Source organism: Anoplopoma fimbria, chromosome 3 (genome assembly GCF_027596085.1).
Source record: "Anoplopoma fimbria isolate UVic2021 breed Golden Eagle Sablefish chromosome 3, Afim_UVic_2022, whole genome shotgun sequence".
Taxonomy (NCBI): Eukaryota; Metazoa; Chordata; class Actinopteri; order Perciformes; family Anoplopomatidae; genus Anoplopoma; species Anoplopoma fimbria.
In genome coordinates, this window is record NC_072451.1 from 26,922,588 (window position 1) to 26,949,808 (window position 27,221).

Below are 27,221 nucleotides of genomic sequence, written 5' to 3' on the forward strand. Positions count from 1 at the left end.
GACATATTTGATGGAGTCACTCCGCTTCATCTTTCTTAAAAGCCAATTTTGCAATAACCACAAAATATCTCTGTGTTGTCTTTCATTACGCGCCAGTTGTTTTATTTCTGATGCAATCTAGAAGAGAAATTCTCTCCCCGCATGATTATCTTTATTTTCGTTTCTGCCTGCTCTGTTACTGTTGTTGCAAGTAACTGTTGACTATGTTCCTTCCCCAAATAGTGACTGTCCAATCGTAGCTTAGCAACTGTTTCCAGGAAAGGCATGTCTGTCAAAGTTTGGATTGGATTTAGTTTGGATGCTGTCTTTTCTTGGTTCACTCAAAAGCAAAAACACAAGAGGAATACTGTAAGGGTGGATCAAATACTAGGTTTGGCTGCAACCATTAGCTTATCCTGCTAAAAAGCTTACCTACAGTGGGAACTTACCCAGTGCTATTTCCAAGATCAAGCAATAGCACATGATTAGCTTATTCAATTTGTTTGTGGGTCTACACTTTGAAGCTTAAAGATGGAGTGAGGGACATTTACATATAGGCCTATAACAACGTCGGTTACATTGAACCCCTTGTGAAACAAGTTCACATAATGCTGACTAAGCCTATCGCTGCCAGGGAAGCTATCTGTATGTCGCAGTAAAACAGAGTTGTGGTGTCTGTGGCGACTTAAAAGGGCAGGAAGACATTTAACATTTTTGCACAACTCTCTATGAAGTAATAAATTAATAAACAAATATCCTGTATGTAATGCAGACCAATGTTGATGGAAGAGAGTAATGGGAAACCGAGGATATGGAAAAAAGTCTAAAGATACTGACTAGCTGTTACATAGCAATAAAATAATTTGTATTTTGAATGTACAAAAACAGGGCAAAGCTTAAATGAAAAGACAAAAGATTTCTCCAACCCACAACGTGCTTGTAGAAGTGAAGGATTATAACTTTGCTTTTGTTGAGCACTATTGATATTCCATATTCTTGTTTTTTCATTCCAAATTCTTGTTTTTTCATTCCAAATTCTTAAGCTTTCTCAATTTTTGCATTAATAATTTCCCAAAGTGATTAATTACGTAAAATAAAGACATAGAAACATCAGCAAAACGTTGCCTTGGGTATCGTTTTAATATTGGGCATGTATATAATATGATACTGCCAGACAGTTCACTCTCTCTGTCACTTTGACCAAGTAGAAGTACTTGCACAGCAGAATTTAAAATCCACCCTCTCATGACATTTCAATGCAATAGGTGGAAAACAGAAGTGAAAAAAGTCATATAGATTCCAGCTTCATTTTATTCGAGCATGTTACAGTAAAAGCATATTTACACACCATCATACACACTGACATCCTTTACTAACAAGATTTCTCTTTTAACAAATATAATAATTTACTTGGTACATTTATAAAATATATTTACGTCCAAAAAGAGCCTCTCATATTTGTAAGGAAATGTGCAAACATAGGTGGGGTTAAATAAATACAAACTATATGACATAGAAGCACTTACAGGTTTCATTCATCTATTTGCTGTGTAGTTCAAACGTAACAGCAGAGTTTTCTGCCACAGAAGCTACGATCTGAGTGCTCTGGCCAGTTGCTCTTTCCCTTTTCTTCTTCTTGGCTTTCTCACAGCATAAAAAATCCAAAAGATGTTTTCGCATCTTTTTTGAGTGCATATACAGCAGAGGGTTCATACAGCAGTGAGAATAAGCAAGTATGTGGCAAATAGAAAAGGCAATCTCCAAGCGTTCCTGTGCATTGCAGTCTTTGGGTTCGTACAGAGTTCCGATGAAAAGCAAAATACTGTGAGGTCCCCAGCAGATGAAGAAGGCGGCGACAATACATAACACCAGCACTACAGTCCTGGACGTTTTTCTGTTTGAGGCCTGCAAAACTGTCTTGAGGATGGCAGAATAGCAGAAAACAATGATGGCCAATGGGAGGAAGAAGAGCAGTGACACCTGGAGATAATAGCCAAGCTTGACATCATGTTCATCAGAGAGAACCTCACAAAAGGAAATACCGCCACTGTCTTCCACCTTCACTTTGATAGCATCACTCAAGGACGCGGCCGTGCTGATGACCCAGGCAGCTACACAGGCTACAATTGCAAACCTCTGCCTCCTTACTGAGTAGCTCGGCATGTTGTGCAGCACCACTATTATGAACCGATCCACAGTCATGGCAGTCAGTAGAATGATGCTGCTGTACAAACCAACAATGTAAGCCGCAATCATCAGCTTACAGGTAAACTCACCAAAGATCCAGTGGTGCAGCTGATGGACGGCCCAGAATGGGAGCGTGACAGTGAAGATCAAATCAGAGCAGGCCAGGTTCAGGACGAATAGATTAGTAACATTTCTCAGGTTCTCTTGCGTGACGAGAACAAGAAGGAGAAGACAGTTGCCTGTGACACTGAAGATGAAGATCAAAATTTGGGAGACGCCACTGATTGTTTCAAAGTTAAACATCTCATCACAAAGATACACCACATCATCGGTGGTTTCCACAAGTCCACCGCTCACTGTTGAGTAGGACTCCATTGTAGTTTCTTCTGGGAAAAATGGCAGAAAACAAAAATTGGCAAATTTAATCTAAGTAAAAACAGATGTCTCCAACCCTTCAAAATGTATGATTTTAAAAAGCAATGTCTTATATTGAAATGAATAATTCCTTATATTGATGAATAAATATTTAATATGGAGAACAAATATGTACTAGGTAGGTAATCCCAAAATATACAGAGCCATTAGAGTCAATTTTAGGATACTTACCCTGAATGATGGTGGTCATGTCTTGTGCTGTTTTGGGCTGTGGAGGAAAAGTTGTCACATATAACAGCAAACTCAAGGTTCCTCTTTTGTTTCACGTTCAGTCAGTGATTCTGCACTTCAAGAGCAAGAATACACTTTGAATTCATGCAAACTGGTAGCCATAGGTGCTGCTGTTACAGCATTACCTAGAAACAGTAGTGTTACGCCCACTGACCTAACTCTGGCCTCTTTTTGAAAGAGTGGTTGATATTCCATATTCTTGTTTTTTCATTCCAAATTCTTGTTTTTTCATTCCAAATTCTTAAGCTTTATCAATTTTTACATTAATATTTTCTCAAAGTGATTAATTACGTAAAGTAACTATGCTGTTATATCGATGAATACATATTTAATATGGACAACAATTATGTGCTAGGTAGGTAATACCAAAATATACAGAGCCATTACAGTAAATTTTAGGATACTTACCCTGAATGAGGGTGGTCACGTCTTGTGCTGTGAAGGAAAAGTTGTCAAATATAACCGCAAACTCAAGGTTCCTCTTTTTGTTTCACATTTAGTCAGTGATTCTGCACTTCAAGAGAAAGAATATACTTTGAAAATACACCCAAAATGGGTGACATAGGTGCTGCTGTTACAACATTACCTAGAAACAGCAGCGAGGGTAATTCGAAACAGAGACACTCCAGAACTTAACTTTTGAAATTAATTTTATTGAAAAGCATATAGATGACGATGCAAAGCAAGAAATAATGATGATGAAATTATCATGTGAAGACAAAAAATTCTAAATGTTGAAAAGGAAAATCCAAAATAAAGAATAATTCATCTCAATAATTGATAAGAAAACATAAAAGTAAGATGCAGTTAATCAAAGTGAATCACATACAGATATATTTTCTCTAATTCGATGTATTATCAATTAATCAGCTTGCATACAAAGCACATACATAATACAGGACATGGATATACGATCATTGTTCTTTAATAACAGCACAGTTTGACTGGAAACCACAAGGTGAATATTGGATGTAATTGCGGATGAAATACTGTACAGTACATATCATTTTTATCACAGAAAGTCACATAGATCACATTTCTTCCTCATTCGAAATATCATGTCTGCATTATTTTATGCCTGCATGATCAACAGATTTGTAGAGGTGTACAGCTGTACCTAATAAAGAGGCTGCAGAGTTTATGTCAGCTATTAAATAACTAATTCTAGTTTGACAACTTAGCAGGGTAAGCTTATTAAGTGAATAATATAAACAGTGGTGCTAGTGGCTCTGTTATACTTTGCTAACATCATGCTCACTATGACCATGCTAACATGTTTAGCAGGTATGATGCTAACCATGTTCACTATCTTCGATTAGCCTTTTCAGCTGTGCTTGGTACCAATTAGTAAATGTAAGCATACTAAGAAACATCTCCAGGCTAGCGTCTGTTCTGTGTCATTCTGCATATTTTCATCCATCTTTCTGAAAATTTGAAGTTTAAACCTTTTTGACTTCAACAAAGTTAAACATAATTACTTAGTGGGCATACATAAAAACTACATCTCCAATAAAGATTTACCAGCATCTCAGTGCCACAACTGAAGGCAATATATTTTTCTTTTTTCAACATAGAAAGTATGCCATCAAAACTCCCTTCTCATGCCATATATACCTTTTATCTGTATATATATATATATATCCTTATCTAGACAGGTGAAAAGGACCACATGACATACTGCTAGTAAGCTAGCATTTTGAGTTATTTGTGTCATAACAATGTGTCAACACATTTGTGAATACTCATTGGTCAAAAGGCCGATTGGGTGATGACCAATTAAACTAAATGTTCATGTCTTCTAGAAACTATAAGGTTCAGGTTGTCAGACAGGGTTTGCCAAATCTGTTTCAGTTTGTGTCTCGTATTATTGCTGATCAATAATAATCTCAATAATCTCTGTGCTTTTATTTTGTGTTTGCTTTTCATGGTTTGACAGAATTTGCATGACACTCTCTTAGAACCTGGTATTTCTGGTTTCATTTCTGCTCTCTATATCAACTACATCGATAACTCTTCACCACTTGTTACCGATGTGATTGTGAGTCGGCTATGCCTATTGCGGAGGCTGCTATTCCTGTGACCCCAGCCTTTCAGCATTTTCTTCAAGTGGTTTTTGAATTTAACCCCCACAAATACATAAAACACAGGGTTGAGGTAGCAGTGTGAAAAGGCTAGAAGTCGGCTAATGTAAAAGGCGTAATCCAGTAGTTGTGATGCTTTACACATTCCAACCAAAGTCTTTGAGTTGGCAAGTGGTTGCTCCATGGAATCAAGGGACTTTAGGAATATCACTGTATTGTAAGGTGCCCAGCCCACAAAGAAAACAACCGTGAGAGTAAAAATTAGTTTTAAAGTTTTGTTCTTTCTTCTTTGTGCGGAAGGACGCAGCAACCTGCACATGATCTGAGAATAGCAAAAAATGAACACCACTGAACTCAATATGAAGAAAATATTTTGCTGGTAGATTCCCCATAAATTCCAATAAGAGTTAGCTTGTACACAACGATTCTGGTCCACTTTTGTGAAAATGAAGGCTGGACTGGCGACCAATGTACTCACAGCCCAAACGATCACACACGCTACGATACTACGGGAGCCTGTGGTGGACACAATGTCAGACAGAGGATTCATGACAGCTACATAACGGTGAGCAGTCATCAGGATGAGGAGGATACCACTGCTATAGAAACCAACGTAGAAGACAAAGCTGACCACTTTGCATGTATGTTCCCCTAAAGTCCATCCATGCACATGATTGTAGGCCCAGAAGGGCAGACCTGCGGTGAAGAAGAGATCCGATACAGCCAGGTTCAGGATGAAAGCGTTGGTGAGGGATTTGACATTCTCATACTTGGCCAGAATCACAATGACCAGGACGTTGCCAAACAGACTGAGGATGACCATGATGGAGAAGAGCACTGGAGTGACAATCGCTCCAAAATGTATGACGCTTGTTTTGTCGCACATTTCATCTTCAGGCTCATCGCTGTAGTCATAGTAGGAGTCATTTTCTGTGGTTGGGTTGAAGGTTGAGTCAGTTGTTGCCATATTTCCACAGCAAGAAGAGAAAGTCTGAATTTAAAAAGGCTTTGTTAGAGCGGTAAATTCAGTTCAAGATATTCATCCAAAATGTCTTCCTCCAACACTTTTTTTTGCACTGCTAACAACTTTGAAAAAAAGATAAATATTTACAGGCTCTGGATTTTCATGACTAAATAAACAACTCAAAGTTAATGTTTAGAAAGAAAATCATAATTTCATTATGATATTAGCACCTATTTGTTAAGATTGGTGCTTGAAACCTCTGCAAGGGTTGGCAACATAGTCCCAGCTGTTCTCACCTTTTAATTCTAATGTTGCTTGTTAAGCAGAAATACATGACATACATCACTTTTCTTCCAGCTGAGCCATGCTCAATTCAAAACAGCAAGATATTTATTTTTTAATAGTATTTTGGGTTTTTTTGGCATTAAGGTTGCTGCTGAAATAATTGTAAAGTGCCTTTAAAGCTAGCAGGATAAATCCATAACTATCCGCATGGCTACCACAAGAGGTAAGGGAAAAATAATAATTCTTCAAAGATTGCATTAAAGTTACATTCTTGAAATAAGGAGATAGAGCAGTCATACTTAATGTATATCTTTCATACCACACTGACAGGTTGAACTGAAAAGATACAAATATTTCATTAAAATTTTCGTTTTTACCAAATACAAAACATTATGAATTTTAACTTCAGTATGATGTTTGATCCTCACTATAACATTTAAATGAGAAATGTGGAAACTTACAGGCTACCTGCACACACCAGAGTCCTTCATGCAAGTATCCTTGGAACTGGGAATTGTTCTTTAAGTATCAACCACAAAGGTGAACAGAAAACAAACTTTTTTTCAGATCACCTACACGAGTGACGTCTGTGAAAAGACTTGTTCCCTTAATTTTAATCGTTTAAACCTGTTTTTAGTGGCCATTACACTTAGATACTGATAGTCGTCTCAGAATTAAAAAAACAAACATATTCCATTTTGCATGAATGTTACACAAACTTGAGTGCTTTAATTTCTCAGTTTCTTACAAACTTTGTCCCAAGATTACAACCAAGAATGTGGGAGGCATTGTCTTTAGTGTGAGAGTCTCCTTTACACGTTTATAATTTTTCAGAAAAAGGTGAAAAATGCCAAGGATGACTTCCTCATTGTTTTTTTTTGTTTTTGTTTTATCTTATCATCAGTCCTCGGGAATCTTAGACATTTAGGAACATTTGTTTTTCTTTCTTTTTTTTGTATTCAATATTATTCACACAATAATAAAAGAAAAAATAATTGTCTAATAACAATCAAATCATTATTAGAAATAAATATGTACATGCATCTTTAGTAGCACAAATTACACATATATTTGTGCATATCATACAATGCATCTCGTTATCATGACTTATTTACTGTCCAGCTGTGTCTTCATCGTGGTTTTGGATAAAATAAACAGAGGGTGTCAGGTTTATTATATTTATGAACTATTAGGGTTTATAAAGCACAACACACCTCGCAGCTTTCTGTTGAAGTATGATCTGTCTCTCTGGAGAGCTATTGGTCCAATAGGCCTGTCAATCATCCACAGACCCGCCCCTCAGCAGCTAGCAAGTTTCTGCCGTATCACCTACAAACAGCACTCTGGACAGTTTTACAACCAAGTACGTTGATTATTTAACCATTTATTTAATATTGAAGTGTTTTGCTTTACTAACAACCCAACTGCGACGGTTTCAATAGATATCTACGTGAATACGAGCAGGAAACAGCTGGGAACAGGTGCATGCTTTGACACATCGATGTTTATGTTCTGTTTGTTGCATTCTGAAGCCATTTAATACTGATTTGAGTCCATTTTGCTGGGTTTTGTTCTGTGGACCGTAGATAACTATACATGCTAAAGTACGTCAGTGGTTCCTGACAGGGAGACACAGTGATGAGCTTCAGTCTTCGTGATGCAAATGTTGTTCCTCATTGGCTGTAAGCAGACGTCTCTGTGGGTTCTGTGGGTTCTTCACACACATGGAACACATCCCTTGAGTATTATAATTGTCGTATTTGTTAAATACTTTTTGCTTTGGGAAGAATATACAATATAGTGTTTACAGCAGTGAAACACGTTTAGGATGCACTGTGTTTGTTTTTACCTGCATGTAGTTGCAGCTTTTGGCATATTTTACAGTGTTTTTTAACATGAGGACATTTCTGGAATATTGCAAAATAATCACAATATCTGTCATTTTAATCTTTCGTGCAGATTTCCTGACTAAACTGCCCTTACCCCACCATGGCCTCCTCCACATCAGTTGGAGATAATCAACTGCAGAGGATAATCAGAGATCTGCATGGTAATTAGCTGTTTCCACAATAAACACCATTCCTTACTGTCTTACAATATAATGCATGTTTGTAGTGTATGCTTTTCAACATCGACGTGTTTCCAAACAGGATATATCAAGGCAAAAAACTGTAGAATCTGCAGAAAGTATCTCACTCCAAGAATAATTGCAAAAATTAGATCTATGACGTATTTTTATCCGGAAATGTTTTTTTGCCTGAAGATCTATGACTCACAGACATTTTGCAATAACTATAATTGGAGCATAAAACTGCAGATTCTACTATTTTTCTCCCTCTGTGTAGACACAATTTGACATTTGTTTGTGTGCATGTGCTAACCTGTTACTGTCTGGTTTAGATGCTGTGTTTGAGTTGAGTAAAGAACACAACGAGTGTGGAGAACCTGTAACTGATGACAGCGCCAACCTACACAAGTTCTTCTATAAACTAGAATACCTACTACAGGTATGATCTTATACACCATAAACATTTTGTTTAGAATTTATCAGGATGATCAGGTTTGTGTTTTGCGAAAGTATCATGTATTGTTTGTGCTGTGTTTCTCTGTCTTGTCTTAAATCTGTGTTGTTATTTTGTTTCTCATGAAACACTCATGTGTTTTAACTATTCATGCTCCAACAAACTATTAAAATTAAGCAACCTGAGGAGCGAACATCAACCTTTGGGTTGAGTTGGCTACATCTCAAAGATATGCAACAAGGGTTGTGATTAAGGATTGCAGCCCTACAAAAGTTCACAAGTTAAAAAGACTGGGAACCAGTGCTCTTTACCAGTGATTCCCAACCTTTCCCAAGATTTATTTTTCTTCAAGCCTCTTTAACAGAGACCAAAAAAAGTAAAGCTATGAATAAATCACAAGTAAAAATGTAAAAAAAAACAATGATTATAAAATAAATGTGTGTAGCAGAATTTCTTTCCATTATCTTGTGACCCATTTAATTCCTCTTGTGGCACTTTGGAGGTGTCTCGACCCACATATTGGGAACCACAGTTCTAGAGAGACTAAGGTGTTAAATGGAGGAAGTTCATTGGAGTCATATTAATTACAATTTTAACCATTACCATTAAATATTTACACACAGTCATGCCAGAAAAAACCCTTTTGTACAATCCACACTGCTGAAGACATCATATACTATATATGTAACATTAATTATGCAATAATGAGGTAATATTTCTTTCTTAGTTTGACCAGAAAGAGAAGACAACCTTTCTTGGTCAGAGGAAAGACTACTGGGATTACTTCTGCGAGTGCCTGATTAAGATCAAGGGAGCTAACGATGGCATCCGTTTTGTTAAATCCATCGCTGAGGTAATCCTCCTCTGCAACACACACACACACACACACACACACACACACACACACACACACACACACACACACACACACACACACACACAGTCAACCTCGGTGCCTCTGTACTGCCATGTCGTGCAACACATGGAGACACACAAATGCACTGGCTATGTAACTAATCCTCAGGTGAATCAGGTACAGTAAGAGTCTGTGCTGCTAATTCACTTGCTGCCTTACACCTTGTTCCTCACCTTCTATCCTGGGAATTCACAGTGGTGAGCTTCATACTGAAATAACTGGTGTTGACTTAGTCCTCATTGTACTATATTTTATTAGTTGCTTGTCTTTTACCTGATATGGAGTTTCTGTGCTTAAAAAGCATTAAAAATTACTCTATTATTATTTTATTTACAAAAAAAAAAATCTGTAGACCTTTGGGGTATAAGCTTACAGAGGCCATGTTTTTCTACAATAATTATTATTATCAGTGAATATGTTTATTATTTACTTGATGAATAGTTTAGCCTATAATATGTACAATATATACAATTTCCTAAAGCCCAAAAGGTGACCTATTCAAATTGCTAGTTTTGTCTGAACAACAGTCCAGAACCTAGAGGTATTCAATTTGCTATCATATATGACAGAGAAAAGCAGCAAATCCTCACATTTGAGGAGATAGAACCAGAACATGTTTGTCTTCTTTGCTTGAAAATAAGCCTGTTACAATGAATCTTTATCTAAATATTAGTCCCATTCTTTTCCATCAATTGCCTAATTGTTTAATTGACTGGATGTCTCAGCTTTACTCTGTGAAAAGTAAGTAAATAGCTGATAATCTGATGTGAATACTTTCAGTAATCCATTTAAATGTAAATGTGTTATTTCTTATTTTCTAGATATGATGGTGCAAGTGTATTACTGATATATTTTTGATATTGTATGCTAACATTGCATGATAATACACATCTAACATCCTTTTTTTGGAGTTCAGTTCAATTATCAAATGACTGTAGAGCTCTAGTGCAGTACTATTGTTCCATTCTTTAGGGAACTAAGTAGTAAGTGAGTGCTAATTTCTGGTTAGCATATTTATTTTACTTTTCTTTTCTCTTGTTGGTCAGTCTGATGTAAATCATTCTCCAGCTGGTGTCCTTCTGGTAGATCTGTGTGTCTGTTTTATACTTAAATCCCTCCGTTTGCAAATGTATTGGAGAGTCTGGATGTACTGACACATACTGTACATTTAGGGTCTATGCTGTGATGACGTGCACGCTTAGACACCCTTAAATGTTCTCTGCTGGGACAACATTTTACTTGAGCTACAATTAGATGTTTAAGCGGATAGAAGATCAACAGAAAACTAAACAACAACAATTTTGATGCATTTGAAAATGAAAAAAAATACATTGTCCTGGCCTCATAACATTCATTAGAAGCCAAATATCTTTGGATTGATGGGAAAAGCAAGACAATGGAAGACGTCATCTTGAACCCCTGAAAACAGTTTTTGCACTTTTCTGTCATTTTATTGACCAAATCGTTATCAACTAAGATAGAAAGTAATGAGCACTAATCAATAATGCAAATAATCATAAGTCCTAGTCTTTTAGAGTCCTGCAAGTGTTATTGTTGTCACATTTAAGTAGAGATTATTCATAAAGTAGGAGCCACTTTATGTGAAATAGTTTGACCTGTATGATACTGACTAGACAATTAAGAACACCAACTGACTACTGAGGTCAGTTCACATTGCAGAGAGGTAATGTCTGTGTCTGTGTGTATGTGTGTATGTGTGTTTATATTTTTGTGTGTCCTCAGTTGAAGACCTCACTGGGGAAAGGACGGGCCTTCATCCGCTACTCACTCGTTCACCAGCGTCTTGCTGACACACTGCAGCAGTGTTTTTTAAACCAGAAGCTCACAAGGTCAGTAAGAACGCACTCTGTCTATACACAACCACGTTTTATATATATACTATACAGCGGGTAAAATAAGTATTTTCTCAGTAAATATATCTCTAAAGGTGCTATTGACATGACATTTTCACCAGATGTCGGTAACAGCCCATGTAATACATACATTCAAAGAAAACAAAACAAATAAGTTCAGAAATTAAGTTATTTGTAATAAAATGGAAATATATTTACTGAGAAAAATGGTGACGTGTTCAATACTTATTTTACCCACTGTATATATATATATATATATATATATATATATATATATATATATATATATATATATATATATATATATATATATATATTAGTAACTATTTTCCTTCAAGCTGCCGATACATGTCATGTTTGTACTTTATGGTGCAATGATGTGCTGTTTAGGGAGTGCGACTCTCCCTTCCTGATTAATGTCCTATTTCTGTTTTCACAGAAAACACAACAGCCACTTAGTCTCACCATAGACACCAAACGACACGTTTCACTTCCTCGGCTGTTCATAAAAGCAAAAGTCAATTTAGTCTCTGCTTTATTTAACCAGAATAATCTTTTGTTATTTACATTGCTATTTCAAGAGAGTGTTGGGCAAAAGGAGATGAAGTTAAAGACATTCCTGAAACCTGAAACACTTAATTACATTCTTTTAACTGCTATGTTTGTGTTTAGAGAAATACATATACTTATTTGCTTTCCTGCCAAGAGTTAGATGAGAAGCTTAATACCATTCTCATGTCTGTAAAAAATGAAGCTACAGCTGGTTAGCATAGCTTAGCATAAAGACTGGAAACAGGGGGAAACAGATAGCCGGGGTCTGTCCCTATAGACGAGTGATATCAATCTTCTCATCTAACTCTCTGCAAGAAAGCGGATGAGCGCATTTCCCATAATGTCCCTAAACTAATCCTTGAATTATTTATTGCTACTTCTTTATCTCTTCCCTTTATGTGTGACAATATATGTCTTAATAAACCTTGCGTTAAACCGAACATTACCTGGAACAGTCTCATTACAGTTCATAGTTAACTATCTACATTTTTAAATAGTCTAAATCTATTCAACTCTTTGGCCAAGAACCAGGCTTTTATTGGAGAATAATTTCTTCTGCTCTCCTGTTAACTCACACTTAAAACTTCCTCCAGGTTGACCTTTTTTGTCTTGATGAACTATGCTGGAGTTCAGTGCTCCACTCCACTAACTTTAGCTAGTCTGGGGGTGATAGGCTAAAAGTATAAGTAAATATTAAGTTAGACTAATTGTATTAAATCTTAATTGGGCCCAAATGCTAGCCTTTTTTGAAGATGAACCACAGTATAACTCTAGAGTGAGAGTGCTGCACATTGTATGGGTGCTTTACTGTGCTCTTGGGGTTGAGTTAGATTTTTTCTTTTTACCATCAACTTAATCAACTTTATTAAAAGTTCATATATTGTTTTTTTTTTTACATTTGTGAATCATGGGTTAGCATCAAGATTTTTAAATGAATCCTTTTTTTTCTCACCTCTAGAAATAAAGGTACTTTAAGCACAGGTTTATACAATACCTTGTATTTTTCATGCTTTTATTTATGCTGTATGTGATCAGTGAAACTTATTTTATTTTGTCTTATCATATATAACATTGTTATGTGTTAAATAAAATATTTTTTGCCTTGTCCTCAGTATTGTGTTTTATGTTTTTTTGTTGTTTGTTTTCTTCCCACACAGCGACTGGTATTATGCCCGGAGTCCCTTCCTTAAGTCGCATCTGACTTCTGACATAATCAACCATCTTTATGAGCTCAACCAGATCCACTTTGACGTGGCAGCCAGAGGTTATGACCTTGATGCAGATTGGCCAACCTTTGCACGGTAAAAAAATGCCTACAATTATCTCTTTACACTTTTACAATCACGGTTTTCTTTTGAAGAAAACACAAACTTGATTCTGGATGTTGTTTTGGTTGAAAAACACTTAAGAAAGAAAAGCTTCTAATTCTTCTGCCTCTGGGTTGAAAATTCTTTGTAAATTGATGAGAGAAAGACCTTAAGTAATTTGAAATAACACCCCAGTTTAGTGCAGCTAATGTAGAATTGTGGAGAAGCAATATTGAGTATTTCACAACTTGAAGTAACACTTAATTATCTGATCACTCTGCACATTCACATCTCTTTTTTTTTTTTGCTTGGGTGTATATAAATGTGTGTGTGAGTCCTTGGGTGGAGACAATGTGTGAGCGCTGGTAGCTGTTTCTCACCATCATCAGCACCTTTGCCAAAACGTTTCACTTCCTTGTCATCAATTTGCAGTCACTCTACATGAAGCGGACTCAATTTTTTAAAAGGCCTAACTGTTTTCTTTGTGCATCTTTCTGTTGGTATTACTGGCTAAATTTTGCAATGTAATGAAGTGCAGCAACACCTAGAACAACACAAACTATAGTCTGGAAGATTACCTGAGAAAGGGTTAAATCAACACCCGTCACACACATTGTGAACAAGATTAAAGATAATAAAATTAACAAATGCAGTATTTCTTTTGAGGGATATTATAGAGGAGTATATTGCACGATGTAGATACATTATGTACGATATGGTGTAAGTGCGTTGTGTTTTTGTAAGTACTTTAGAGCAAAAACAGAACTTGTTTCAATTTTTATTTACCATGAGTAGCCTGAAATTAAACCCGCCTCAAACCAGTTAGTTTGTTTTTCACATTAATCATGACTGGATGGAAACAGTTTCAACACTCTACCAAATAAGAAATACTAGCGTTCATTCCAGTAGTTGGCTTACTCTGAAAGCACGTCACTGACCTAATTTCTTGTGAAGTCTGAAAGCAAAATATTACATGTTAAGGTGTTGCAATATCTTATAAATGATAATAATAATCGTGAGCCTTTTATCAACAGACACAAGTTATTTTCACTTTTGCAATAAACAGGTTGAACGATTGCAATCAGGTCATGGGAACTTTGCAACAGTGTGCTTGAGGAAATACGATCACACGACAAAAAAGTATCATAGGTTTCTAACAACTAAATTAAATTTGACACACACTTTGAATATTCATTTTCTATCAATTTTAATCATTAAGTCACTCATTTTTTGCAAGAAAATTCCTCTGAAAATCAGCAACCACATAAAAACCCAATTACGTTCTCTAGCTATTGCATCATTTTGTGATTCTTTCTTAAAATCATACTAAATTAGTTTGTACTTACTTTGTACTGTGTTAGTTCATTGTCTTGATTTACCTTCAGTATAAGAAGTGCCAAATTACATTGTCCATTCTAGGAAAATTCTTTAGAAAGTATGAAGTAATTAGGGACCCATAAAATAAAGTGTTACTATAGAGCCACCTAAATAGCTTTTTCAGTCAACTTAAGTTCCTTTTTTGTGTAAAGGTTTTTGTTTTTTATCAGTTGGATGTCATGTTTATCATACTCTACGTCTTGACCAGGTGATAAAGTTAAATATCTCATTCTGTCAAAGGCGAACTTTAGGCACCGCCTCACCAGCTTATGTGTGGAGGCCTCCCAGTCGCTGCTCCAGCATCAACAGTCTTGTTAGCAGCTACTCCCACTCACAGGTACTTAAACACATACTCAACATAGACAATCCTGCACAAATATTTAGGTAAATGTGACTTTTTGAACTTTAAAGTTATCTTGTTCCGTTCTCTGACCAGGTGCAGGAGTTTGTCCCAAACTCAGACCTCAGTCACAGTCTCCTTGGTGAGCTGGGTGAACTGGGTGAACTGGGGGAACCCTCCCCTTGCAGCATTGCAGAGAACCTCCGCATTGAGCTTGACCAGTCCGAGCTGAAACAGCAGGAGCTTCTGCTACGGGTTCAGGAGTTAGGGAGAGAGGCTTGCGAGCTGAAAGGCGTGGTTAAAGACCTTCAGGGCCAACTATTAGCTGCTCAGAAGTCCTCTGGCGACTCTGCATCTATAGCAGCCCAAAGTAACCAAGAAACAGATAATCAGGAGAGAGCTACACTTCAAACCTGTAGGGAAGCATTAAATGGTGAACTTAAAGACAGACTCACAGCTGCTGAGAACAAAAATATGGAGCTTCTCTCTAAGTTGGACGAGGCTCTTAAAGAAAAGGGACAACAAACCGCCAGCTACTGCGACTCAGCGTGGAAAATCCAGGACCTCCTGGATAAACTCAAGACAGCAGAGGAGGAAAGGATGGAGGCAAAGAGAGAGGCTGAGGACAGGGCCAGGCACTCTGAGCGTCTGTCCCAGGAACTGAAACTCAGGGAAGAAGAGTTGAGTAACAGAGAGGAGAAACTGGCTGAAGTAAAATCCGGAGCCCATGACGAACGTGAGGCGGCGCTCAAGCGGTTGGAGGAGCTCCAAAGTGCAGTTGGACGAATTCAGGGAGCGCTGAGTTTGAAAGAGAAAGAGACGGGGAACTTGAGAGCCCAGCTTCAGGATCTACAAGCGTCACTGGAGTGCAGAGAACGACAGGCGGAGGACCTGAGGAAAAGACTGCACGAGGAGAGGGAGGAGGTAATGCAGAGATGTAGCATGAGTAGTAGCAAGAATGAGGAGCTTGAGAGCCACCTCTGTGATGTAAGAGCAGCTCTGAAAAACAGAGAGAAAGAGCTCACCTTTGGTTCCGAGAAAACAAAGCACCTAGAAAAGCAGTTGGAGAAGCTAAGTGTTGAAAAAGAAAGTCTGAGCTTTAGACTTGCTGATATTGAAGTTGCTTCCTCTAAGAACCTCGAGGACTACAAAACCAAATGCAGCAATCTCATGGAAATAAATGCTAAGCTACTCCAAACAGTCAAGAAGAGTGAGGGGAGCATTACAGAGCTGACTGAGAGCAGGGCCGCCTTGTTAGAGCAGCTAGCTTCTTTCAGGGCTTCTGAGAAGCACTTGAAGGGCCGAGTTGAGGCTGCAAAGATGTGTGTGGAAGATAGGGAGAAGAAGCTTCTAGATGAAAACCTGCATTTGGAGGAGATTGCCCAGAAGGCGCTGGTCGGTAAGGAAGTATGTGATGCTCAAATAAAGAAGCTAGAGAATGAGAACAGGGAGCTTCTTGAGGACCAGTCCTCATTGAAGGAACAGTTGGCAACAACTCAACAGGAACTTGAATCACTCACTGCCAAAGCTGAACATGTGGACAAGAAGCTCAATGTGTCCCAAAGAAGCCAAGCAGAGTTACTTGAAAAACTCCAGGAAACTGAGACTAAACTGAGAGACCAGACTGTAGAATGTGGGCATCTGCAAGCCAGAGCAGAGGAGCTGGAGAGCAGGACGGGGGAGCTTCATGCTGAAAAAGGAGCTGCAGAGAGCAATGAAAAAATGCAGAAGCTTCATGATGAGCGTCGGACATCCTCAGCGGAAACCAAAGAGACCCCGTTCAGGCTAGTTATGGCTGAGGCTCAACTGGAGCTCAACCTAAGGGAAGTGCACCGGCTCCAGGAAGAAGTGGTGGAGCTCAGGGCTCAGCTTCTAGCAGGAACTGAGGAGCGGATGAAGGTTCAGGCACTCCAGGAGGTGACGGAGTCCTCCAGAGAGGACCTCCGTGTGTTAGCAGAACAACTCAAAGCCCAGGTGGAGGAGCTAAACCGCCGCCATGTGGATGAGATTCTCCGATCCCGCGAGCGAGAGGAGGGTCTTATCCGGGAGCGTGACGGTGAGGCTCAGGCTCGAGCAGGTCTGGCTGCAGAAGTGACGGCCTCCAGAGAGGAGCTCAACAAACTAAAGTCGCGTTATGAGGCCTTGTGTCTGGAGAACAGTGAATCCAGGGAGGCGCTCCATAGAGCCAACACAGAAACAGCTGAACTCGGTGTGCATGTGTGTATGCTAACTGCTGAGAACGAAGAGGCTCGTCTGCGCTGGGAGGGCTTGTCAACCAGGCTGCAAGAGCTGGACGAGGAGGCGGCTAAGGAGGCAGAGAGGCTGAATACCTACGTGGAGCAGCTGAGACGGGAGAACCAGCGACTCCTCGATCAGCTAAACGACGAAGACGGGATGTTGGCAGTCAAGAAGGAGCTGCAGGAAAAGCTTAGCAAGGCCAAAGAGCAAGCTGAAGCTGTGCAGGAGACTAGCAAAGAGGAGATACAGGCAATCCGATTCCAGCTCAGCAGCCAAGCCTTGAGCAACAGCAGCCAGCTCCAGGTCAGCCACAAACAGTTCAGCCAAAGAAATGAGCATGCTTTAATGTGTTTATATGCACTTAAGTAACCGGGTTACAGTTGTATTTCTCCTGTAAGCTGATTTCACAATCTTCATATCAGCAAGAAATCTGTTTGGTTTTTTTTAGCACATTTGTGCTGTTAGTTAAAGCTTCACTGAAAACAAACTGATTTCGGTCCTGCTGCAAGTAAACAGGGATTTACATTATCCAGGTTACTACAGTGAGACAGTAGAGTCTTCTGATTATCTGCATACCCTGGTTACTAATGTGCATTTAAGCACACCGCTTGATTGTTTTATGTTCATGGTAATATCGGCAAAGCCACTGTGGTATCTGAATTTTTACCATATTTGCTAAATAATCAGTTGATGAATTTGTATTCTCATCCAGACTGTGAATCAAGAGTTAAAAGAAGGGAAATTGAAGCTGAAGACTGAGCATGAGAAAGTGGTCGAACTGGAGAACAAATACAAACAGCTAGAGGTGAGAGGATATACTGATTCAAGATCTGTCAAAACGTTTGTTGTATCACTAACCATGGCCTGCTCTCCACACTACACTGCAACATAAAGCCTCAGATAAAATACACGCGTGTACAGCTCTGTGTTTAGGATTGATAATTGAAAACAAAAGTTCCTGTTACATTGTGTATATCGACAATTCATGTAATCATAACATTATGGTCACTTGCATGATTCACAGAGAACCAGAAATAATGCTTTGCTGTACTGATTGCAGGCTGAGAATCAGAGATATTGCCAACAGATTGAAGAGAAAAACATCCAGATGGCCGATTCTGAAAATCTCATGCAGCAGAAAGAAGAAGAGATAATCCATCTGAAAGGGAATTTATCAAGGTGAGATACTGTATTCATAAGCACACATTCTGGATGAATTAGAGCTCTGTGAAAAATGTATTTAATCCTATGTGTTTAGATCAGAATGTTTATTTTTCATTTAGTGTGCCTCATCTAGGAATTTGTCTTACTTGTTCTATATTGTTTTTAAAACTAAAAATAACAACTGCATGGACACAATCACAATCACATTCATTCCCCACATTTTTTGGGACATATCATGAATCAGCATGTGTGTTTGTATGAATGCAGGGCTGAGAAAGGTCTAACAGCGGCTCAGCAGACCTGTCAGGAGATGAGTGAGAATCTACGGAGAGTCACACAGGACAAACAGAGCTTTGATCTTAAGACGGCAGCTGAACTCGACGATCTTTACCGCACCAAAATCAATTTGGAAGAAAGGCTCGTAGAACTTATCAGGTATAAACATACATATATACTCTGATCTACCGTGGCATACCGTATTTGTTTTTTCTTTTAATGTCATTGTTTTCCTTTTTGTTTGTGAGGTTAATTTGATTTAAATATGCACAAACCATCTAAATTGTCTAAATTTGCAGGGAAAAAGATGCACTATGGCAGAAGTCTGATGCCCTGGAGTTTGAGCAGAAACTGCGAGATGAGGAGACGGAGAGGGACGTCAACTACTGTCTTGGCTGTCACAGTCAGTTCAGCTGGTTGCTCCGCAAGCACAACTGCAGGTCAGATGATCCTCTGTATAATAAATAAATATACTTTACTATATAATAGATATGTCAACAGGTAAACCAATACAACTGAAGTCAATGCCACTACTTTTAAACCAGTGGTGCAATGAAAAACTGTTCAGAAACAATGTTGTGGTTCTAAAAAGTGTAAAAGCAATTAACTCATCGATTTATACACACATGTATATATTTGTATATAGCAGTACAAAAAAGCTAAAGGCTGTCACGAAAACAATCATGTGTCATTTTTTTGTCAGTGGATCTCTGCCACCAGACAGACAGACATTTCCCTTTGTGTTTGTTTTGGTCGAGATGGTCAAATGTCACAGGAACTGAGGTCCAAGGACATTTTTCTTCTGTGTTTCACTTCACATTTAGACTTACCAACTGTAAACCCAATAGTGAAGTAAAATGACTTCCACAGCCAATTGAATGGTATTCATCCAAACAAAATACAAATGTTATGTTTTGTGATACTGTATGCATTCTTAAAAAAAAAAGAAATAGACTTTGAATTAATAGTTTACATTTAAGATTTGTAGCAGACAGTGACTCAGACTGCACAAAAAGTAGTACTATGATGTTGATTTAAGACTGTGATAAATGCCGATGCAGATCAAGCTATTCTGGTTGCATAAAAACTATTTGTGCAACATATGATGATGCACTAAAACAATTTAAGGATGAACATCTTACACATTGCATTACAACATTGTTCTGTAATCAATTTTAGAAAACTAATTTATAAAACATTTCTGTTTGTCAGGTTATGTCAGTTGGATCAAATATTTTGCATGTAAGGGTTTAAACAATGAGCATGTTGATGAACAGGTCTGAGAGTAACACAGTTCATTAGAGAAGCAGTGTAATCCCTACCTGTACTGTAACTTAAAGCATCACTGGCTCGTTTGATGATTTTGTACTTTTTTGGATTCTGTGACAATGAACATCAATGTTGTGTCTTCTCAACTTCAGAGCAACACACTGCTAGATATCAGAAATGTTTCAAAAAAAATCTTAAATGCATGTTTATCAGTGGTAATGTCTTTTCAAAAATAGCAGTTGTTAATTTTCTGATGGATGTGTCTGTGTATTACATATTGACTTTTTTTATTAATTTATCTCTCTTAAAATAATAGATAAAAAGTATAAATTGATTTGAATCATGCTCTATAAAACATCTTTACTTTTTTGCATACTAAATCCTCTCTACACTAAAATATTGTACATTTCAAAATGATAAGCATTTTTCTGCTCAGTCTCAATCATAACATGTCTATTCGCAGACTGTGTGGGCGTCCCTTCTGCTACTACTGCTGCAGTAACACAGTGAGCACCCAGCAGGCCGGCCACAGAGAGCGCTGCTGCAGCGACTGTTACAACCAGCACAGCGCAGTGATAGAGCGCCACCCACAGGAGGAAGTCACTCACAGCACACCAGGGACACCTTTCAGTCGCCTGCTGCAGGCTGGGAGAGCTATGACAAGTGGATCAGGTAACATATCACACACACACACACACACACACACACACACACACACACACACACACACACACACACACACACACACACACACACACACACACACACACACACACACACACACACACACACACACACACACACACACACACACACACACACACACACACACACACACACACACACACACACACACACACACACACACACACACAATGTGTCAAACACACACAGGTAAACTCACACTTTAAATGTTGAAATGTGTCAAATGCTGAGGTAAACTCACACTTTAAATGTTGGGTTTGTTGGAAATGTTGTCCACAGGACAGTAAAAATCGAGTAAACAATGCAACAATAAATATATTTTATTTTATTTCTTATTTTCTAGGAGCAGATGAAGGTGACAAGCAGAATGATGGTGTTTTTGACATCATCACAGAGGACGAGGTTAGCGGGGTCTATGACAGTGACACCCTCTCTTTTGCCACCGCCTGCTCTCCTGGACACGGACAGCAGGGGGCAGCACAACTGTAAGTATCTCACATTCATTCATTCCCAAAGGGAATTTAGAGTGTGGGGCAGGGAGTCAGTGAACCAAGACATGAGATATTAACACCAACCAGGGAAACAGATTTTTTTTATTAACAACATGCCACCTTCTAAACAACCTGTTCTGTCTGTTCAACATTTAGTTCTGTAGGCCGTCACAGTCAAAAAAATTGAAATGTTTGCAGTAATGGAAAGAAATTCTGGAGAAGGATCTTGAAAAATGAATGAAAATGAAATTAATTTATATGTCAATTACATTTTCTTTTCAGCTTAAACATTTTCCTACATTCAATGCCTAAAAAAATGTCCTATAACTCATGCACATATTTGCCTTTGGCATTTCCTGTTCACCCTACTATGTGTGTACTTTCTTGCTTTTACTTCTATGTGCTGTGTGACACCTTTTCATTGCCTAGAGATGGACAATACTGTTTGAGTATTTCCAAGGAGGAGGAGGAGCTTCTCCGGTTGACTTTAATTAATTCTGTCTGTATTCTACCTTTAATAACAGTGGATTTGATTAGATCGTTTGACACAAAAGTTCTCCACAAATTAAAACAAGTGTATGTTTACATTATGTAAATGTAGAATATCCATCCCTCTATCTAGAAACAGCAGTCACAGTGCAGGAGACCTCACATCAGATGATACTGAGGACTTCAGTGCTGCAGTACAGGATGCAGAGATCTGCCTGCTTCAGTCTGGAGACCTCACGTGAGTTTCACATGCAGTGAAAGTTACACTGGAAAAGTCCTGAGTTGTGTTTACACAGGGATAAGGTCACAAGGTTAGGCTTTATACTTTCAGAGGGAGTTTCTAATGTATTCTTCTTGTGAAACTTTCTCAAAATGGGAAGTGAAAGTTGAAGCCAATTCATGTGTGGCATGGGCAACTTCCCTAAATGTTACTTGGTACCTGTTGTGGGACCTCTGTTTAACTTTAATTGTAATTCGGAGGAGCTTCGTTTATTCGGTATTGAGAACGCTTCAAAGCTTTGTGTCAGCAGGTACCTGCCAGTCAGCAAAGCGCTAAATCCTATCCCCAAAACTAGAATAGATTGTGATTTTTTAAGCGGAACTCATCAAAGTCTGTTTATGGATCTTGAATACTACTGCATACAATAATGTGTGTGAAAAAAATTGCATAAAGCCTTTTTGGGCTCCAGAGTGAGCTGCACAAAATGATGTCACTTCAGCCAGCGGAGTTGAAGACTACAAGCTTGAAAAATAGGTATACAAGTAGTAAGTAGGAATACATGGGACATAAAAGATGATATATCTGGTTCTGCTGCATCAATTCCCCACCTCCCCAAGCACATACACGTACACAGATATACAAACACTATTATTATAATCTTTCTTGCATCCCGTTTTATTCCCTGTGCTGTAGGCTCTCTGTCCCATTCACAGTGGATGACATCTCAGCGTTCGGGGACAGCTCTCGAGAGCTCTTCATCAAGTCCAGCTGTTACAGCACCATCCCCATCTCCATGAGTAGTCCTGGTCCTACTGTCTCCTGGACGTTTACCTCGGAACCGAAGAGCATCTCCTTCAGTGTGGTCTACAGGGAGAGCACAGAGACTCCACTGGAGCAGGCCAAGGTGAGACACCAGTAAATGAATAAGGGGAACAAGGGCGGATACACTTCTCCAAAGTCAACCAAACAACAGCAAAATGCAGTATTTCTGGGATGATTTATGATTTATGGTAACTAAAATATGCAAAAGTTTATCAATATCTGATAGCGATATCACGTCATGAAATTTTTATTTCACAATTACTCTCAGAGGAATTTTCATGGTTTTCAGAATTAATTAGAAATATTTTTGATAGGTCTATAGCTCATAAACTAAAATATTTATCATCATCAACTATATTCCTATTATAGAGTCACACTGCCCATTTAAGGGACTTTTTTGCAGGATATGAGGCTAGAATGAGGGTTGCCTCAGACATTTTTACAACTCTTCTTCTTAAAGCTTCATGTTAGTGGTAGGACTCTCACACAAACAAACCAGCACACAAACACGTGTTACGTGATTCGCGCCAGAGGAGATTTCTCAGCACACACAAACAACATGTCTGCAAAGTCTTGCTGGCAAAATGGGTTAATCCTGACATCCCTGATTACGATCATTTGCTCTCCACAGGTCTTGATCCCACTGACTCGCTGTAACTCCCACAGAGAGACAATCCAGGGGGAACTGAAAGTCAGAAACGCTGGAGAATACACACTTGTCTTTGACAACTCTTTCTCCAGGTCAGTCACTGTGTGCTGCATGTGAGAACTTTATTTGTTTGTAAGATATCCTGTTAACTCTGTCGCACAAACTGCTATACTTGTATAGACGTCTACTAAACTAGAAACGAAAGAGAAAACTTAAAAAAAAAAAAAGCATTCCTCTGTGTTTTCTGTTTATCAGGTTCATCTCAAAGAAAGTGCTGTATCAACTGAGTTTAGACAAGCCTGTCATCTACGATGGAACTGACCTCCTCTGAACGTGACAGGAAGGAGGAGACGTAGGTGTGAAACTGACTGTTGAAACAAACAGGGGGTTTAAACTCTTGCACATAGTTTCGAGGCAACTGGGTTAGAGTCCACTGACATTTACCGACCTCAATGCATTTAAAGAAAACAATGAGGCAAAACAATGTTACACTATTGAATGTGAGCATGCACTACCTTTTCACAAAAGCCTGATGTTTCAGTTTAAATTTAACATTAAGGGTTTCAAACTTCACTCCGAGATGGTTGGAGGATTGTTGCATATTTTGAATGTGAAGAGCTTGTTTGCCTGTGCACATACAGGTTGCTCAGCACCTAGAGATGTGGCTCCTATGTGCAACATTTGTTTAACTGCATCCTTGCAGAAGCAAAGCTGCATTTTTATTCGTTACAATGAGGTACAATTGTTTGATATTTCACTGTTTGTTCCCATTATTTGCCTTGTCTCATAAAGTCAGACTACTGTCTTTTAAAATGGGACTAATGTGCTCTCTGCACATCGACAAAATACATTTCCCACTCGGAGTGGGAGATTTGCTTGAGTCCTCTATCATGCTATGTGTCATTTTATTTTGTCATATCAATATTCATGATGATTTTATAAAATGTCCCTGAAAATTAGGTGAGAAAATATTTATGATTAAAAGACCCACACAGAAAGGTCTGTTTTTTGATCAACTAGGGAACTGAATCTGATTGTTGAATATGTGACAAATCATAACATTGATGAAGAAAATACATATAAAGATAAGATATCGCATTTAATCATATCATGCTTATTGATTGCAACATTACCCACAATGGCCTAATACACCTTGAGTTAATTTAACAGAGAACTTCCACACTATAAATGGTTAAGCTAAATCTCTAAACAATCAACTAACGTGGTATCATTCAAAAATGAAAATATATATAAGACTTGAGAAATGTAACTAATTTCACTCCAACCGTAACTGATTATTTTACTTGCTTTATTGCACCATTAACACATTAGTTAGCATTTCATGTTACCCTATCTTTAAATCGGAGTGTTGATATTTTGCTGTTGCACAAATATTGGTGGAGGAAGTTCATGCTCGTACAGTTAGTACTGTAGCTTCAAGATTGTTCCCCTCTCAGCTGTTAGGAATTGCAAGACATGTTTTTTTTTGTGTTGCGATTTGATGAAGCAGAACAGGAAGAAGCAGGACTTCTGCAAAAGCTGCAATTCTGTTACATAATTCGGTTTTATTTTGTCTTCAGGAAACAGGCTTTAACTCGGTGCAGTTTTCTATGCATTAAGATTTCTATGCATGCAAACACTAGGAACGTGCACATATTCCTAGATTAAACCCTTGAGGTTAAAAAAAAGGTTAGGCACATATCAGAATGTAGGTTTTAGTGTTTTAAAGATTTAGTTTTTACTTGATTCGTTACTCATGTTTTGAAAAACGGGGACGATTTTGTAATAAACTTTGTGAAGATAGAACTGAAATTACATTTTCTCATGACATAAAGCCTTTAGATGATAAAACGTTAAGTTTGGAAACCGTTTTAACATGCTTTTCTAGATGGGAATAGTTGTTTGTTCTTTTATACAGTTGTTTACTGTTGCTGTGTGGTGTTCTGCAGTGTGTCAAACAGAAATATGAATCTGATCAAACAGCCTTCAAATAATACATGTCTATAAATCACTTTTATACTTGTCTTATATGGACGTTTTTATTTGAAGGCTTTAATGTTCAAACATACCTTTATTTCTCTAGTGTGTCTTCACTCCTCATTTCATGATACTGACTTGGAAATTCAGAAACATTGCTTTGCTATTCAAGAAAGAATTTTCAAATTAAAAAATGTCTTCCAGTATTTTAAAACCATTTCATGAAATTATATTTTGAACATTTGAAGAAGATTAGGAAAATGGCAAATGACACTTAAACAGAGAGATATATTGCCAAAATACTGGGGGGTCAATATTTGTCTATTTTATTGTTGTTGAAAGGGAGTTTCTATTCAAAGGCATTGCAACATGACTGCTGTATAATGCACTTTTTAAAGGGCTTTTTGTCCGTCTGTATCCCATGAGCCTATGTGCCAGTTGATGAATGTTTTTTATTTTTCTCATTCATTTGTTTCTAGTGAGAGTGTGATGGTAGATGTTTACTGCTGGATTTGTCAGAGGGAAGCTTTCGCTCTCTGGCTTAACCTGTAAATGATTGATGACAAATGTTTAACTGAAATATAATTTACATACTAAGAAGGATTATAATAGAATGGATTTAAGATTGTTGACAAATAAATAAGGATTGTGTGATAACCAACTGAGTGAGTTAATATCCTGTGTCTGCTAAACATTATAGTGTGTGATCCTTTTGTCCTCACTGTCAACATGCAGCAACAGACAACACACATAAAGAAGAACCCTCCTAAACTACCGGATGGATTGCCATGAAATTTAGTACACAGTCATTTATCCTTTAGCAAATTGAATGGATACAGTGTCATAATGTCAATACAGTTATTTTAATCCTCCCACGAGCAACTCTAGGCAAGGCTATTTTATCAATAAAGCACAATTCAAACACAAGGAGATTCAAAGTGCTCTACAGAAGTTCGTTAATATATTACATGAGACATGAAAATTGCATTTAAAGTCAATAAAAACAAGAAAAAGCAAGTGTATAATCTCTGGAATCGTACAGTTGTCTTGATTATGTGAGCACTCACAAGCTGTTGCACGTTGGGGAAGTTTTCCATCTCTACCATACCATTAACATCTATATAACTTGAACACAGCATGAGTAGAGCCTTACTGAGTGAGCTAGCATACTAATTGTATAAAGTACATACTACTAGTTGTCTCACAAAACTGTATTGGATTGAAAAATATATTTTTTCAATCATGAAATGATGAAGTACGCAAGTTTGGAAGGTTACAGCAAAGTAAAAATGTTGGCAGTTTGTTTTAGTTTTTGGCAGCTGTGATCAACTCCTCTATTTGCTTTGTGCACTGCATTGTGGGACGATAGTGTCCATCAGCATCAACCTTATAAATCAGTTTTAGTGAGTGTACTGACTTATTTTATTTCCTTTTATATTTGTGTTCACTTTCCAAATCTTAGATGTACTATATCTAAGACACCTGCTTGGATATAGTAAGTAGTATTTGGGACAGAGTTAATTACTTTTTTAGGGATTATTTCAGGGATCACATTGAGAGTGTGTGTGCTTTTACGTACAAGCCTTCTCACCTGCTTGTGTTGAGCATACATGAGTGTATCCTGCGGTTGTGTGCACAAGGTATTTTAGCAAGGTGTCCATCTGAGAGATAGTGTTTATGTCGCAAAGGCCATTCTGTTTCTCAAGGTTAATGATCTCATTGTAAATCATGTCACATTCTCTTCTCCCTCCTCCTCCTTGACTATTCACTCCTGCATTTCTCTCCTCCTGCTCGCTGCCTTCACTGACTCGGTCATTCACACTGTGGTTGTGCACATGTGTCAATATGTATCGGTGTTTGTGTGTGTGTGT

General features: G+C 38.0%; 3 protein-coding genes across 5 annotated transcripts; 1 reads left to right on the top strand and 2 right to left on the bottom strand.

The window, feature by feature from the left end:
* Positions 1–1,190: 1,190 nt before the first annotated feature.
* Positions 1,191–3,279, bottom strand: LOC129089150 (chemokine XC receptor 1-like). Of its 2 annotated transcripts, none has more exons than XM_054596527.1 (3): positions 3,241–3,270; positions 2,773–2,809; positions 1,191–2,549 (listed from the first exon to the last, which is right to left on the bottom strand). In XM_054596527.1, the coding sequence occupies exons 2-3, from the start codon at positions 2,789–2,791 to the stop codon at positions 1,519–1,521; spliced, it is 1,050 nt and encodes a 349-aa protein (XP_054452502.1). In that variant the 5' UTR covers positions 2,792–2,809; positions 3,241–3,270; the 3' UTR covers positions 1,191–1,518. The 2 variants fall into 2 exon arrangements, with proteins under 2 accessions (XP_054452502.1, XP_054452500.1); XM_054596525.1 differs by having other exon boundaries at positions 1,192–2,552; positions 3,241–3,279.
* A 259-nt stretch (positions 3,280–3,538) lies between these two features.
* On the bottom strand, positions 3,539–6,645 carry LOC129089080 (chemokine XC receptor 1-like). The gene is made up of 2 exons (XM_054596417.1): positions 6,624–6,645; positions 3,539–5,904 (listed from the first exon to the last, which is right to left on the bottom strand). Exon 2 carries the CDS (start codon positions 5,878–5,880, stop codon positions 4,831–4,833), a length of 1,050 nt encoding a protein of 349 aa, XP_054452392.1. The 5' UTR covers positions 5,881–5,904; positions 6,624–6,645; the 3' UTR covers positions 3,539–4,830.
* A 798-nt stretch (positions 6,646–7,443) lies between these two features.
* Positions 7,444–25,999, top strand: LOC129089081 (FYVE and coiled-coil domain-containing protein 1-like). 2 transcript variants are annotated; one of them, XM_054596419.1, is made up of 18 exons: positions 7,444–7,525; positions 8,122–8,212; positions 8,563–8,669; positions 9,412–9,537; positions 11,344–11,450; positions 13,184–13,327; positions 14,951–15,047; positions 15,147–17,591; positions 18,001–18,093; positions 18,349–18,467; positions 18,720–18,887; positions 19,028–19,168; positions 20,461–20,669; positions 21,046–21,187; positions 21,816–21,920; positions 22,596–22,806; positions 23,356–23,465; positions 23,629–25,999. In XM_054596419.1, the coding sequence occupies exons 2-18, from the start codon at positions 8,152–8,154 to the stop codon at positions 23,702–23,704; spliced, it is 4,461 nt and encodes a 1,486-aa protein (XP_054452394.1). In that variant the 5' UTR covers positions 7,444–7,525; positions 8,122–8,151; the 3' UTR covers positions 23,705–25,999. The 2 variants fall into 2 exon arrangements, with proteins under 2 accessions (XP_054452394.1, XP_054452395.1); XM_054596420.1 differs by lacking the exon at positions 7,444–7,525 and adding an exon at positions 7,571–7,643.
* The last annotated feature ends 1,222 nt before the right edge of the window (positions 26,000–27,221 follow it).